The sequence below is a fragment of the Lissotriton helveticus genome, chromosome 4_1 (assembly GCF_964261635.1).
Source record: "Lissotriton helveticus chromosome 4_1, aLisHel1.1, whole genome shotgun sequence".
NCBI classification, from domain to species: Eukaryota; Metazoa; Chordata; class Amphibia; order Caudata; family Salamandridae; genus Lissotriton; species Lissotriton helveticus.
The window spans coordinates 1,272,289,694-1,272,305,825 of NC_136063.1; the positions used below are offsets into that span (position 1 = coordinate 1,272,289,694).

A 16,132-nucleotide genomic window follows, 5' to 3' on the forward strand; every position below is an offset into this window, starting at 1 on the left:
AACATGGGGCAGATCTAGTCCCATTCTCTCTCTTTTGGAGATGCAAGCATTCACAAAGGATCTACTGCATATTCTCTGCCACTGCCCTGGATTAATGAACTACTGGTCCAATGTGTGGAAGGCATGTGCTTCTGTATGTGACTCTCACATTCCATCTTCGTCACATCCGGGTGTACCGCATGATGCTGTGACCGTGGTGGAATCCTTTTCCCACAAACATAGATGGTAAGCAGCATCCTTAGAAGTGTCCATTATCTCTTTAATAAGATCCACTATTGTTCCCTCATATGGTGAATGTTGATCCGAGATAGTCGAGGAGCATCCTGTGAATGGGTCATTTATGGAGTGAGTGACCAGGCGAAGGCTTTTGAAGGTATTTGGGGCATTTCCCTCACCTAGTCTGTAGGACATTGGCACCATACATACCCACATGCCTTTCATCTTCCTGTCTCATGGATTCTTACCTTCTTGTAAGCTCTCAGTATGTAGTATGCATAGACTCACTCACTGAGTGTTTGATTGCGTAAGGTGGTCACTACTGGTTTGGGTGTTCTGGTCCTGTGTGGAATGGTGTGGGACGATCCCTTCCCGGTACTGTGTCATTAAGTCCATTGTTTTCTAATTTCTTTTTTAAATTGAAGTTTGTTTTCTAATTTCGAAAGCCCGTCTATTCCCCCTGGTCTTGAACACATGGAAAGGTTTTTCCCATTACACTGTCGGAGACTCGAAGCCACTGCAGTGACATATAGGTGCTTATTAACATAATGTGGAAGGAAATCAAAAACATTTCGTAACACTAAATGAAATCATTCTATTTATTTTTTTACAGTTGTATATAGTGCTAACACGCCCGAAGGTAGTGGATCACTTTACATGAGCACCAGTTACATGACATTATGTACAAATACCTAGCTGAAGGTCACATAACACGTCACATAGCAGCATGAGGCACTCTCCGAACAGGCATGCTTGCGGTAGTCATTTAGAGTGAGCTAGCTTTCTTTAAGGTTAAGACTTGGGATGTAGGCGCTGCGCACGGCCGCGTAATATCAGGCTCTGTACACGGTCTCACCGATATGATGGGGTTGCCTTGTTCTGGTTGGTGTTTTGATAGCAAATGATGCGAGGGTTGTTGGGTAGTAAATAATACCCATCCTGGGACGTGCAGGTTGGTGTCGATATCGGCGAAGGGGTGGTAAAAGGAAGGGAATATAAAACTGTGAGACTCCAAGTTGGTATTTAATAATAGCTAGTCCTGTTGACACTTCTGCTACGTAAGGTAGCCGCTATGGTGAGGCCACAAAGTGACAAAAATTAATGTCTTTATTTTCTCCACCTGTGTAGTGCTGACTCCAGACTCTTGACGCTTTGTGATGGCCGGACTTCCAGCTCTAGCAGTCCGGCTGCTGCTTCCTGTTACATGAGCCCAGTTCACTCGCCAGTGAGTGACCCCGGAAGCTCTCCGAAGCGGTTGATGCTGCCCGAGCCTCTTCCCGTCACTGACTCCGGACCCGACGGACAGCCGTGGGGGCCTCAGTCGGGCGGGGGGTACTTTGCACCGTTGCAGGCACCGAGGAAGCCCGAGGCGCTTCCTAAAAAACATAACATGCATACGTAATTTGCGAAGGTAGAACCCAGCCAGTCATGTCGCACATCTGTACCACATCTACCGTCACGTACTACCTAGCTGCGGCTAAATTACCTCCTCCTCCTAACGAGAGCCCTGCACGGAGAGTCCGCTGCACAGCTGATTGAATACGCTAAAAAGTAATTCGATTACAGCGCGATCTATTTAATTTTAATATGATTTCGCGCCACCACGTCTCCTCGACATCATTAATAAGTGCTTGTACTGTAAAATTCTAAAGAACTCAGTCCTTTTAAAGCCATAGCTCCAAATGTTGAACCCCCTCCATCTCCTTCCCGCTTAAGGTATTGGGACACCTTGGCTGCATTTGGGGGCGCAATTCCCCTGTTAGCGAGAGTCTCAAACATAAATGTGCACTTTTTACTCGTGTGTTAAATTACACCAGTAAGGTGTCATTTTAAGTGTAAGAAAATCTGCGCCTGTGGGCGGCTGGCAGACGTCAGGGAATATTTATTTCAGCAGTGTCGATGCAAGACAACGTGCCCACTGGATTTCCGGCAAACCCATGATGTGTTACTTAAATGTATAAAAGCCCCCCTGACCCTTGATGATGAAACTTACCGGAGGCGAGCACAGAGCCAGTCCCAGACCCCGAACCTTGAGGGGAGACATCGCTCCCGGGCCCGTGAGCTGCAGGCGCATCAACCCTGGACTGGTTGCCAACTTTCCCAAGCATGCGCACTGTAAGTTCCCCAGCTGGACGGTCTGCTGCAGCCTGAGTGTGGACTGTCACTCAAGCTGCAGCAGGCCACCCCCCTATGCAATTCCCGCCGGCGGCCGATTGTTGCAATGCTATTTATTTAATTTAGAACAGATACTAGGATTGCGGCCGGCGGCCGCGATGCGGGTCCATGGTGGCTGGTGGGGCTACGCCCCTACGCCCCAATGGACGCACCGCTGCTGGGCTAGGACATAGTATAACACTAACAAAGGTTGAAGCACAAAATGACACAGAACATAAATATGTATTATAATAAAGAATCATGAAAGCTATATCACAAAGAACAAAATTGTGCAAAATAATAAACTAATAAAATCATATGACACCAATACGAAATTAAGCAATATATGCAACTTTTACAATGATGTAAAATGACAATACACTCAAAGACTAATGGTGCTCCAACAGTTACACAACAAACATTATCAAAAAACACAATTGCCAGTGTAAACAGAAAAACAATGGCAGAGGCGGGAGAATTAACATCAAGACCGATTGGACAAAACACAAAACCAGGAGAAGGAATCAATGCATCCTCTTCAATATGTGCCAAAGATAGGCGTCAACAGCGTTTCGACCAAACTAAATTTGTATGATCATTATCAGGATAGACCATACAATTGAAAGAGCATCCAACAGAAAATTCTGAAACAAATGTACAGGGGTATCAAAATCAAAGAATCAAATTCCATGATATCAACATAGCACAAAACCAAAAGATCAGTGTCATGCACTCAAATGTAATAGTGAACTGCTCAGAAAAAACGAAAAATCCAAATCAATCTTAAAAACACACCAGGTGAAAGAAGGCAAGTCAGTATGTTCACAGTGTCAAAGAGAAGACACCCGGTATAATCCGATGTGCCAGGCTGGGGCATAGAGCCAGATCCATAATATTAGGGCATACGTGGCTCCCAAATGGACAAACACAGGCCCTTCAGATAGGCGGTGAGCCCGGGTCAAGATTGTTTTCTGCTGAGGGGATAAGGTGCACGCAGCTTGTTGAGAGAGGAACGTTTTGTGCTCTGAGACAATATCACTGAGACAGAAACTATCATCCGATGTTGGAAGTCATGGTTGAGGACAATTGGTGGCATTGATCAGGTAAACAATGTGGACCCTTTCTTTTTTGTTATTCTTTGCTATTAACCCGTTCCATGCTGCCGTCGGCCGTTGGACGTCAGGAGCGCTACCTCGCTGGTGCTGCGCACGTCCAACGGCCGACGCAGCCCGCCCGCTCTTCAGAACGCCTGCACCGCGGCGGAAAAACCGCCGCGGTTAAGGCGTTAATCTAGGAGGGTTGAGAATGGTTATATGAGATTGTGCGATCTAGGTTTAGTTCTACGTGAAGCGACAGTAGTTAGTGTAGGGGGACCTTGGAGTAGTCTTGTTCCACCAGTGCCCATAGATCACCCGTGGCCCATGTAGGTAAGAGCAGTGGGGCCCGGGGGGGGGGATTTCGACAAAAGACGACAAGGGAAAAATAATTATTTATTTAATTTTTCCTCATGGTCGTCTGCCGAATTCCCCCTCCCCCCACCAACCTGGCACCACCGCTCTTACCTGCACAAACCACGGCTGCCATAGATTGACACCCTGTTTTGTGCTTTCAATCTAAAGCTGGACCAATTTGAGTTCCATGTAAGCATTTGTTTCATTAAGAAATCCTAAATCCCCCCATTCCGGTAATACAATTTAGGGTGTTCCTAGAAACTCTGAGGGCCCTGTCTTTCCACACAATTTTCGCATTTCTCACATTCAGTGGAGTAAGTAACATGCAGATTTTGGTGCTCACAGCAAAAAATCTGCATGTCTGTAAATACCGGACCTTTTACCTTTTAAATCCAGGCAGGTTTGATAAGCTGCTATTATTCAAAGAGCGCGATCTTGATTGCACCAAGTAATTACCAGATATGATAAACATCGCACCACTTGTAATTGTGATCCCTGAGCAAACAGGTGTTTGTGTGAAATTTACCTTGCTATCTTTTCGGCCTTGCATGCATGTCTGCCCTGGGGCATGGGGTGTTGACAGTGACATGGGTTCGGTTTGTGCTAGAGGTGTGGTGTGTTCCACTGTTCTGGTGTTCAGTGATCTTTTGTGTGTGCTTGCGCTTTGCATTTTGGTTACTGTAGTTTTGGTGGGTGATAAGGGCCATGCGTACACTTTGCAGTAACTTTATCACTCTGCTCTTTTCTCAATTGTGGAAAACCAACTATTATACTTGGGGATCTGTTTGCAAACCCCATCTCTGTGATTGCCCATAGAGGCTTGACACGAAATTGTCAGGTTTCTCAATCATACCCAAATCATTTATCTCTTAATGTAATTTTGTCACAAAACATAGGTTAAGACTCCTCACAAAATTATGGCTACAATATCAAAAAGTGTTTTCGTGCAGTGACACTATTTCTCCATGCCCAACAATTGTAGGATATATTGTGGAAAATGGGGATATTTTTTATGAAAAGAGAGATCATAAGAAAATACAATATTGCACAAATGACACAGACACGTTTTTCGACCTGGTGATGTGGAGACCAAGGGCAAGCTTTCTGGGTGGAGAGGTGCTCTAAAATGGCAGGAAGAATAACAATTAAAAAATAGTTATTTTAATTTTTAAAGGAGCTGAAACCGTTTCTAAATGAGATGATGTGAATCGCAAATTACAGCAGTTCTTTCAAATCTGTTCACCCAACAAACATCACAAACCCATAAAAACGCTGGGAACACTTCGATTCGTAGGAAGAGGAAAAGGGGCTAAGTGAGAAGCTATGAAAAAAACGAATAACCCAATAAAGGTCACACCTTTGGAATGAGAGCACAAGGCAGAATGGCAGGTAACATTAGACAGGCGATCTGTTTTTATGACCCCATATTTTCAGTCATGTTCACCTTTCCCATCCCTCCCTTCCCCTTCCTACCCTTTAACCACATTTCCTGTATGGCTACAAATGGCCTGTTTAATCTTTTACTTTTTACTAGGCCTGGGCGAAATTTAAAGTACGCCGGTGTAATTCACATAAACTCAGGACTATTGCATTACGCTTGCTATGTGAAATTCCCGAAATTACATCATAGCACAACATTTTGTAATTATGATGTAATTCGTGACTAAATCATAGTAAAAGTGAACAGGAACAATTTGAACACAGTGGCGGCACTGCCGGCATGACTCACAGGTGGTGAGCGGGTGTGGTGGGAGGGACGGGGGACACGGGGTTGCGTAAATGGCAAACATTTGTTTTACACTTACCTTGCCGCCGGGTCGCACGTCTGTTCTCCTTGCTCCTGCTCTCCTCGTGGGACAGGAAGCCAGGAGCAACAGCCTGGCTCCCCTGACCAATCACAACACTGCAATGCAGCGTTGTCATTGAGAATCACCCAGGCTCCGGCTCCCCTGACCAATCACAACGTTGCAGTGTTGTGATTGGTCTCGGTTGGGACCGTAGGCTTGCTCTGGCCACGCCATTGTGGGACTCAGAACTTTTGGGGAGCCTTTGGTCAACTAAGGGGTTTTATAAGTGGGACTTGATTGGCATATCTCGACTGGGTGATCTCTGGATCAAGGGCTCTGTGGTTCCCTTTGCCACGTTCCAGCAGCAGTATGAACTCTCCAACACAGAATAATTCCGGTACATGCAGATTCGGCAGGGAATAACCACTGTCCTGCGGACGGGCGCAAACCCCCCAAAGTCTTCACCACTTGAGGACCGTCTGCTTGACGGATTCCTTCCACAAAAAGCAATCTCCCTAACCTACAAGAAATTAATCAACAACACCCCAGATCTGCTGGGGTGGCTGCGAGAGGGCTGGGAGAAGGATGGTTTAGAATTTTACGACGAGGAATGGCGGGAGGCGGTGGTCTCGCCCAGGGAGGTTGCCATCCCGGCGCCCTTTCGACTGATCCAACTTAAAATTCTTCATCGTACCTACATCACGGTACCACAACTAGTCCACATGGGGAGGGGGGATGGGGGTGATTGCAGGCAACGTTGTGGGCACATGGGTACCTTCATTCACATACTTTGAGAATGCGAACAGATACAACGGTATTGGAGGGAGATACATGATGTAATGCAGGAAGTGTTGCACAAAGACATTAGTCCGGAGGCAAAGCGATGCCTCTTGAACATGTGGGGTCGCACTGATCTGACAAGCAGGGAGAGGGCGTGGGCTACACTGGGGTGCAATGGTGGCCAAGCGGGAGATAGCCCGTCTATGGGGAGCGGAGGCACCACCCACCCTGGCTGCTTGGGAGAGGAGTCTTGACTGGTGCTTGTTTAGAGAGAAAACTGTATACGTAGCACGTGGATGCCCCAAAAAGTGGTCAGCGGTGTGGTCTGGGTGGAATGCTCATAGAGGAGGGATCTGTGTGGCACCTGTACACACCCCTGAGGAAGAGTCGTTGTCCCCTTGACCCAGCTCAGGATTCCACGATCGTTAATTATGTAATGTGTATTATTTTGGTGAATGTCGCCACTGTGTTTATTGCATTTTATTGGTCTTATCTGTCAAACATCTGTCAAATCAGTCGAACTGTTTAAGTTTGCTTTTCCTTTTTGCCTAAAACAATAAAAAGATATTTAAACAAAAAAAAGAAAATGTGAATACTTCATGGACACTCTTACCATATTTCTCTATCAATGTGTATGGCTCTGTATCCCATCCGTCAGCCTTCTTAGCTGGTTGTACATCTAAATGACCATAAAAGCAGACAGTAGGCTTTTTTGGGTCACTTCCAAATGTTGCCAGAATCGCAGGTGGTAGAGGGATTATCTGCCCATTAGGAAACTGCAATTAATATAATAGAAGTTCAAAAGCAGCACACAAATGGAGTAGTAATTGTTTTCTTTACATTATCAAATGTAAAATTCTGATTTATGTTTGTTGTCACATAATCCTTGACTATATTGACTCCTCTTCTGTGCCATCTCCCCAAATCATTAATACAGGAATGTATATTATTACACTGAATGACACAGTACTGACCTATCACAATATGGACAACACTGCACATGCACACTTCTCTATTGACCAGGTACATAGATAATATAATTAGACAAACTTTGGATAGTGCTGCATCACCTGTACATCTACATTGTCTCTAAGCTGTGTCCTACCCCTTGCTCTAAGCCGTACCCTACCTATTGTCCTACTCTAAACCCCAAGCCTAGCCTTGCCCCAACCCTCACTCTCACCCTTACTCTTACACTAACTCTATTCTTAAAACTAACCCTAAGCTTAACTCTAACCCCATTTTCACACTAATTGTAAGCCTAAATCTAACCCTAAACTAAATCCTTTCCATTTCCCTAATAATAATCCTAAACCTAAACATACATTTGAAGCTTACCATAAGGGCAACCATAAACCTAAACAAAAAATTAACAGTATCCCTAAGCCTAGCCCTAAACCGTACCTGTTAGGCCTGACAGCCTTAGGGTGGTCTCCCCCCAACATTTTACCTTCCTCTGCCACTTTTCTGACCTCGTTTTTTCTGGCTTTAGGACTCTGTGCTTTTTACCACTGCTAACCAGTGCTAAAGTGCTTGTGCTCTCTCCCCTAAACATGGTAATTTTGGCGTATCCCCAACTGGCATATTTGGTTTATTTATAAGTCCATAGTAAAGTGCACTATGTAAGCCCAGGGCATGTAAATTATGTGCTACAAGTGGGCCTCCAGCATGTATTGTAGCTACGGACTTGAGTAGCCCTCTAACCATGTCTCTGGCCTACCAGTTCAGAGCCTGTATGTGCAGTTCTAACTTCAATTTCAGCCTGGAAAGATAAAACTCTTGCCCGGCAGGGGCAGTTCCTCCGTAATGGTGGGGAGCGCCACCGCCCTGCTAAAAAATAAAAAATAAAATGATTATAAAAGCATTTTATTATCATTTTATTTTTGCCTAAAAGCTGACGATGCAAATCTTCAGCAGGTAGTGACCAGCGGGGCCAGGCAATCCTGTTTGAAAGCCATGGCATAGGGAGGAGTGGTGGTTGCTTTTAAGTGCTCATGTGTGTTTGGCCGTCCGTCCTAGGCTTGCAAAACACACATGCAAACGTACGTTTTTCCTACCTAGCTGTGTTGCACAGCCAGGTTGGAAAAACACCCCAGGTTTTAATGCACTGTCTGAGCGACAAACGAAGCCACTCAGACCAATCCCAGCATTTCTATCATGCTGGGTATACTATTTGCATGACAGAAGGGCTGGGATTTTGCATCTAAGAGCCTGTGCGGTCGGAGTCCAAGATAGGAGGAGAGAAGCAAGGCAGCAGCCGTCAGAGAGGCAGGTAAGTGGAATTTTAATTATTTTTAGTTGTGTGATTTATAAGTGTAACTCCCAATTGTGAAGAGATAGACTTTTCAAGTCTTTAGTCTCTAGAATCACAATTTAAAATCCAAACTTATTGTAAAGTTGGATTTTAAATTGCAATGCGGAAAAAAGCCACCTTTAGAAAGTTATTTACAACAAGGGGTGGTGATGGACAGAGTCTCTGAATTAAGCAGAGTACTCTCACCCAGTCAAGAGATCAGGGCTAGATCCAACACCGTTTTTTAGCTCATTGCACCATCCCAGTTTCAGAACCTGGCTGTATGCAAATTAGTCTGTCCCTGGCCCAGTGCATCATGGGAACAGGGCAGACCAGACTACAAAAGCCAATTCTTACACTGGGAAGGAAACAAGCTTCCGGGGACCGGTTTCTGCCATTTCAGGCGTCTTCGGCCCGGCTTGCTTGAATCCTGATGGTGCAATGAGCAAGGGACTCACATCTGAGTATACCCTTCCACGCTTAGGGTGGACAAAATTATTTACAACAAGGGGTGGTGATGGACAGAGTCTCTGAATTAAGCAGAGTACTCTCACCCAGTCAAGAGATCAGGGCTAGATCCAACACCGTTTTTTAGCTCATTGCACCATCCCAGTTTCAGAACCTGGCTGTATGCAAATTAGTCTGTCCCTGGCCCAGTGCATCATGGGAACAGGGCAGACCAGACTACAAAAGCCAATTCTTACACTGGGAAGGAAACAAGCTTCCGGGGACCGGTTTCTGCCATTTCAGGCGTCTTCGGCCCGGCTTGCTTGAATCCTGATGGTGCAATGAGCAAGGGACTCACATCTGAGTATACCCTTCCACGCTTAGGGTGGACAAAATTATTTACAACAAGGGGTGGTGATGGACAGAGTCTCTGAATTAAGCAGAGTACTCTCACCCAGTCAAGAGATCAGGGCTAGATCCAACACCGTTTTTTAGCTCATTGCACCATCCCAGTTTCAGAACCTGGCTGTATGCAAATTAGTCTGTCCCTGGCCCAGTGCATCATGGGAACAGGGCAGACCAGACTACAAAAGCCAATTCTTACACTGGGTAGGAAACAAGCTTCCGGGGACCGGTTTCTGCCATTTCAGGCGTCTTCGGCCCGGCTTGCTTGAATCCTGATGGTGCAATGAGCAAGGGACTCACATCTGAGTATACCCTTCCACGCTTAGGGTGGACAAAATTATTTACAACAAGGGGTGGTGATGGACAGAGTCTCTGAATTAAGCAGAGTACTCTCACCCAGTCAAGAGATCAGGGCTAGATCCAACACCGTTTTTTAGCTCATTGCACCATCCCAGTTTCAGAACCTGGCTGTATGCAAATTAGTCTGTCCCTGGCCCAGTGCATCATGGGAACAGGGCAGACCAGACTACAAAAGCCAATTCTTACACTGGGAAGGAAACAAGCTTCCGGGGACCGGTTTCTGCCATTTCAGGCGTCTTCGGCCCGGCTTGCTTGAGTCCTGATGGTGCAATGAGCAAGGGACTCACATCTGAGTATACCCTTCCACGCTTAGGGTGGACAAAATTATTTACAACAAGGGGTGGTGATGGACAGAGTCTCTGAATTAAGCAGAGTACTCTCACCCAGTCAAGAGATCAGGGCTAGATCCAACACCGTTTTTTAGCTCATTGCACCATCCCAGTTTCAGAACCTGGCTGTATGCAAATTAGTCTGTCCCTGGCCCAGAAAGTTGGCATTTTCTTACTTTAGCCATTTGGTGGCTTCTGCCTGTCTCTGATGCATGTCTGGGGAGGTTGACAACTGGGCTTTATGTGTTTTCCCCTGGACAACCACACACAATGGGAGCGCAGGTGTGACTTGATGGGCCATCCTTGCAGGATGAGAGGGAGGAGCAGGACCCAGCCTCAATTACACCTGAATGGGCTGAGTTCTGTCGCCATTGAAAGGGCTGCATTGTCCACCCGTAGTGAGTCTAGAGACAGGGCAAGAAGGGAGTACCTCTGTGCACTTCAAAGGCATGTCTTTGAAGTTTCCCCCACTTCAAAGGCACAACTGGGTATAAGTACTGGACCTCAAACACCACCATTTCACTATACTTCTGGACCTGTGAAGGCTCTGTCAGGACGAAGGATTTCTGTGCTGCTGAAGGACTACCACTCTGCTGGACTGCTGCTTTGCTGGACTCCTTCCTTGCTGTGCTGACCTGCTGACTGTTGTTCACCTTCCTTGGTGAGAAGGACTGAACCTGCATCATTTGAACCCATAATGACTCCAAGGACTAGCTGGCTGGCCTCCTGATTCGAAGTCTCAGGGACATAAAAGGCAGCAGCCAGAAGTAAGGTACTTCTGCTCAGCCGGCCTCACAGGGTCCCTGCATCTGGCCCACACTCTAACACAGTTGTCCTGAGGTTTTGACATTGTCCCGGTCCAGTGTGACCAGATATTGCAAGTAAGTGCTTAGTGCTTCTAAGTCGAAGGGCCAGCCGTGGGTAGGGGTAAGATTCCCACAAAGGCAACCCAGGAAGACCAAGGCTCTAGTACAACAGCCCCTGCTACTGTTTCCGCAGACCTCGCAAACTCTGCAAAAAACCCCCAAGGCAGGTCGCACCAATCTGACAATCCTGGTTCACCAAGCTTGGATGATCGAGCCAATAAGATCAACCAGGACAGCACAACCAGCAGCCCTGTAGTGAAGAATGAGGGAAAAAATTCGAGAGACGTAACACCACTCTCGGGACATAGTGAACATGCCCCGCATTTAAAAGCAAGCAAAAGGGCACTGATCACAGACTTCCTCAAAGTTTGCCAAAGACTTTCCACTGGGAGCGGGAGTGGGAATACATCCCCACTACACGACTCCGGCTCCAAATGCAACAGTACACAAAATAACGCTTACATGGAGGGAACAAACAAGGAAGCCCTGCGGTCCGCATTACCACCAAATCGGCCAAGGTGTTACAGTGAATCCTGCAAAGTCCATACCCTAAAGTTAAGAAGGAACTCCGAGTGCAAGGGGCCTGGCCCCCTCTGGTAAAATGTTCTAAAGACCCAACAAATAGCTAAAGATTCAGAGCAAGCCAAGGGGGAACCACCCTCTCAGCCTCCACAAACGACCCATTCACTACCGGCGCGTGCCCTAGTACACTGGGCCCCGGACGCAACTGACGACTCGGTTTTCCTAGAGCAGAGTCTGCAGAGTGTACATCCAATTCAGAATATGTCCCCTACAATAATTGAGGAATCCCTTCTGCAGCCTCAGGCGCAATCCCGTGTTGAAAAACTGTGCCCAAAATCATAGGCAAACTCTCACAGTCCAATGCCTAGTCAGCACAGGCCGGGTTTGGAAAAAAAGTGCAGCTTTGCCCCAACCGGACAAGATACTGAAGACACCGACGCCATCAAAGATTGCTTGACACCGAAGCTACAGGAACTAAATCTAATAGGAACTGAGTCTGCAACACTCGAACAAAGCACACGCGAGTTATCAACTCAAAACAATCAAGGTCCTGGGAAGGAAGAGAGTAGTGATAAAAGGCCAGGGAGCGAGCAACCGCGTGAGCATCTAATTCATTCAGACCCCTTTGCATACCCTGCTATATCACCTATTCCCATTCACAGACATTCTCAGGGGGAATCGCCAGAGAACAGTCAAACGGTCTCCATTTGGCCGCAATTATTAAAGACAATGGAAACCATAGGAGCGGCCATGTCCTATCACGCGGACAAATTGGACACCCAAGCCGATTTGCTCAACCTCCTAGCGTTTCACGTCCAGGGGAATTGAAGCAAACCTACAAGACTTAAACACCATGATCACCAAGGTCCAATTAAATAAGGATCATACTTTCTATACTTGTCACTGCTCCAATATAATAGACAAACTGGCCACAGTACCGAGCCTGATGACCCAGATACTGGGGGCCGTCAAGGACTCGCCAAAAGACTCTCCCACGGAAAAAACCACATCAGCAAGTGAATCAACCGGCAATCAGCATTCAATAGAGGGCCCCGGCAGGGTGACAAGGCAGACCAATGCCAGTAGGGGCGAAGAGAGCCTGGAATTTCTAGACCATCTACACTCTCCCCCAGCAAAGGAAAATATGTCGCCAGCAAGATCAGACGAGCATAACCCGATTAACCGCATAGAGGTGGCCGAGTTAATTCAGGGGCCAATTCCCAACGTCGCGCCAATCGCTAACCAGATCAAACAGGCTCCAACGCTCACAAAGAGAGAACGAAAGCGACTAAGGAAAGCCAGAAATGCGAAAGCACACAACCGATGGGTTCCACAAACCACCTCGGAAAAATCCACCAACAATCCTGAGATTAAGGAAGCCAAACAGCACCCCGAGAGCGTGCCGCTCCAAACTAGAATAACGTCAGAGCAAGGGTCTACGCCGACGGTCCACCCATCCACCAAGGCACCCTTAACTTCAGAAGTAGTAAAAGGTGAAACAATGACAAAGCAGAACGCATTAAAAGTGTTCAGCATCTTCAAACCCGCGGGTCAAAAACTGGATTGTAAAGTACCACTTCAAGAGCCAGGAAAAAATATAAACATTAACCAAAGGAAGGGATTAAGCGACAATAACTCACCTAGTCAAGCCCCAGACATTGAAAGTCAAGTTAACTTAGATAATGTCGCAAATACAACGGGAATCAATTTTCGAGATACACAGGGCGGAGAGTCTCACGTATCATTAACCCTAGTCCCTAACGGACAAGATTTTGCCAACAGCGCACAGACGGCAAACTCACATACACTAGAGCCAGAGGCGGACCAGGCAGGAACGGCCCATCAATTTATTGAAGAGAGTAGACGTCCAAAAATCCAAAAACGGCCCACGACAAGCAATAAAATCGAGTTTAACCCACAATACAGTTCAAGAGGGTCCTATGACATCCTGAATAGAGGGGCCATTTTAAGACTTCTAGAAGAACTACAAGGTCTGCGACCTTGAATTAATAGAGTTTAAACCAAACCCTCTTCAAGCAGGCCCCGACTCGACGATCACAACGTGGACCAACCACATCACCACAGATCTAATCTTGTCTCATAGGGAGGCTTTCTCCGCATGGGGCATTGAACTAAAAATAGTGGAGCCTGCGCGATATCCCAGCCCGCTGCGGAAACAAAACCCTAAAACATGCCTTCTAAAAAATGCCAGAGGGCCAGATTTAAGAAGCAGTAGTGAAGTGGAAGTGCAGCGATTAAGGCAAATTACAATCACTTTCGCTCACCAAGAGGCAGACATGCCCGAATGGCCCCAACACACTACTCGGGCACAATCACATAGGAACGTAGTTTGAACTGACAGCAGCGCAACGACGGGGGAAAAGCAGGGCTGCATGATCTGCTCATGGAACATCAATGGTTTAAATGCGAAGCTGGAGGAAGACGACTTTATTGAGTTTATAACCCAATTCAAAATACTATTGTTTCAAGAAACATGGCAGACTAAAAACTCGCCTCTAGTGGGATACAAAGAATTCTTCGTTCCAGCTCAGAAGGATGAACGCTCCGGCAGGGCCAAAGGGGGCCTATCCATTTTCACCTCAACAGATTTCACCTGGTCACCAACTTGCATCGACTTAGACTCCACATGGATGCAATGTATTAAAGTGGAAATTTCCCCTAACCTGGGTCTTCTGATCGTGAATATCTATATGCACCCCAGTGGAAAATATAAAGGGAAAAGGATAAAACAACTAGTCTCTACAATCAAGTCACTGAAATCAATCTACCCAAGTGAAAACATGATTATAACGGGAGATTTTAATCTGAACCTAATTTGTGGACAGGAGGGACCCCTCCCCATTAATATCGAACCACGGCAGGCCAATCAATGCAGACAAAGTGCATTGGGCAGGAAATGTGCTTCGGAACTGGAAGCTCTTCACCTGTACACCTTAAATGGGAGAAATCATTTGGACAGACCAGCCGCCCTAACGAGGGTCTCCAAGAACTCAGGCTCCACCCTAGATTATACCCTGGCCGACCCCGACCTTTTCCATCAAATTAGGGACTTCCAGATTCAGGAACGCGGAGAAAGCGATCATTTCCCACAGACCCTCATCCTGACCACCCAACCCACAAAGTCGAAGAAGGCCGTGCCTTTGTCCTTGAACACAAAAATCTTTAACCTAAAACGGCTAAACTGGAACGAAGGAAACCTCTCTATCCTAATGGCGTCATGCCACACATTGTTCCAACCAGCTGAAACATCAAGAGACATAGTTAAAACTTGGGAAAACTTCGTAACGGAGATCAATAAGAAACAACAATCCAACAACAGAGGACTCAAACCCACAAGAAAAAGAGGCGGGGAATGGTATACACCGAAACTGCGCCAACTAAAAAGGAAAATAAACGCATTCCTCAGGGCTGAACGTAAAAAAGTCCCTCGGTTATCACAATCCACGCTGAACAAAATCGATTCTCTAAAAAAAGAACTAAAAAGAGAGATGAATCTGGCCAAGCGATTGCATAGGGAAAAACTAGCGTGCTCCATACTCAACGCAAGCAAAATGAATAACTCAAAAGATTTCTGGACAAAAATAAACTTTATGCTAAACGGCAAACATCGCCAGTTTAATTCAGATATGACGGACCAGCTCTGGAGTAGTCACATCGACTTATTATATAATTCCACGCTCAATTCACCCATGGACAATAACAACGAGCGTCCAGAGGAGCTTCCCCGGTCCAGCCTGAGCACAAAGCCAGTTCCAAAAATCAGTGGGAATTCGTTGACACCAAAGAATACAGGAGACATGGAATCATTCTCTTTAAAGCAGGTCTCGAACATCATAAAATCATTGAGAACAGATGGAGCGCCTGGACCAAACGGGCTTCCCAACGCCTTATTTAGGAAAGATCCAACATTTTGGGCCAGCCAACTTACACCCTTATTTGGTTACAGTCTAAAAACCGGGAATATTCCAGAATCATGGAGAGGCAGCATTCTTCATCCAATCCACAAATCTGGGTCCCGCTCAGACCCTAACAATTATAGGCTAATAGCCTTAATAGATGTGGAGGCTAAGATCTATGCTTCCAACTTGTTGGTAGAATTGGAATCTTGGCTGAGCGGTACAGGGATAATCCCCTGGACACAAACAGGCTTTTGGCCAGGACTGGGCACCTTGACCAATTTATCCGCGCTAACCCTCCTTGTCAACAAAGCAATTTACAACACCACCCCGCTGTACACTTGTTTCTTGGACCTAAAAGCAGCTTTTGACAAAGTGCCCAGATCCATTCTTTGGGCAAAAATGAAAGCCTGGGGCGTGCCGCCAAAGCTGTTGGGAGCAATCATCGAGCTTTATTCAGACACTTGGGTCCAAGTGAAAAAAGGAGATGGTCGACGCCTGACAAGGAAATTCCATACAACCAATGGCTTAAAACAAGGCTGCATACTGGCCCCCAGCCTCTTTAATATCTACACCGCAGATCTAGAAAGCGATCTACGTACCAT

General features: G+C 46.4%; 1 protein-coding gene across 2 annotated transcripts in view; it reads right to left on the bottom strand.

Annotated features, from left to right (window-relative positions):
• Positions 1-16,132, bottom strand: part of LOC144829069 (cytosolic non-specific dipeptidase-like) — a 303,681-nt gene that overhangs the window by 152,917 nt on the left and 134,632 nt on the right. For both annotated transcript variants that reach the window (XM_078687832.1, XM_078687831.1), the window contains exon 4: positions 7,002-7,164. In XM_078687832.1, coding sequence (XP_078543958.1) covers positions 7,002-7,164 — 163 coding nt within the window. The remainder of the gene's footprint in view (positions 1-7,001; positions 7,165-16,132) is intronic.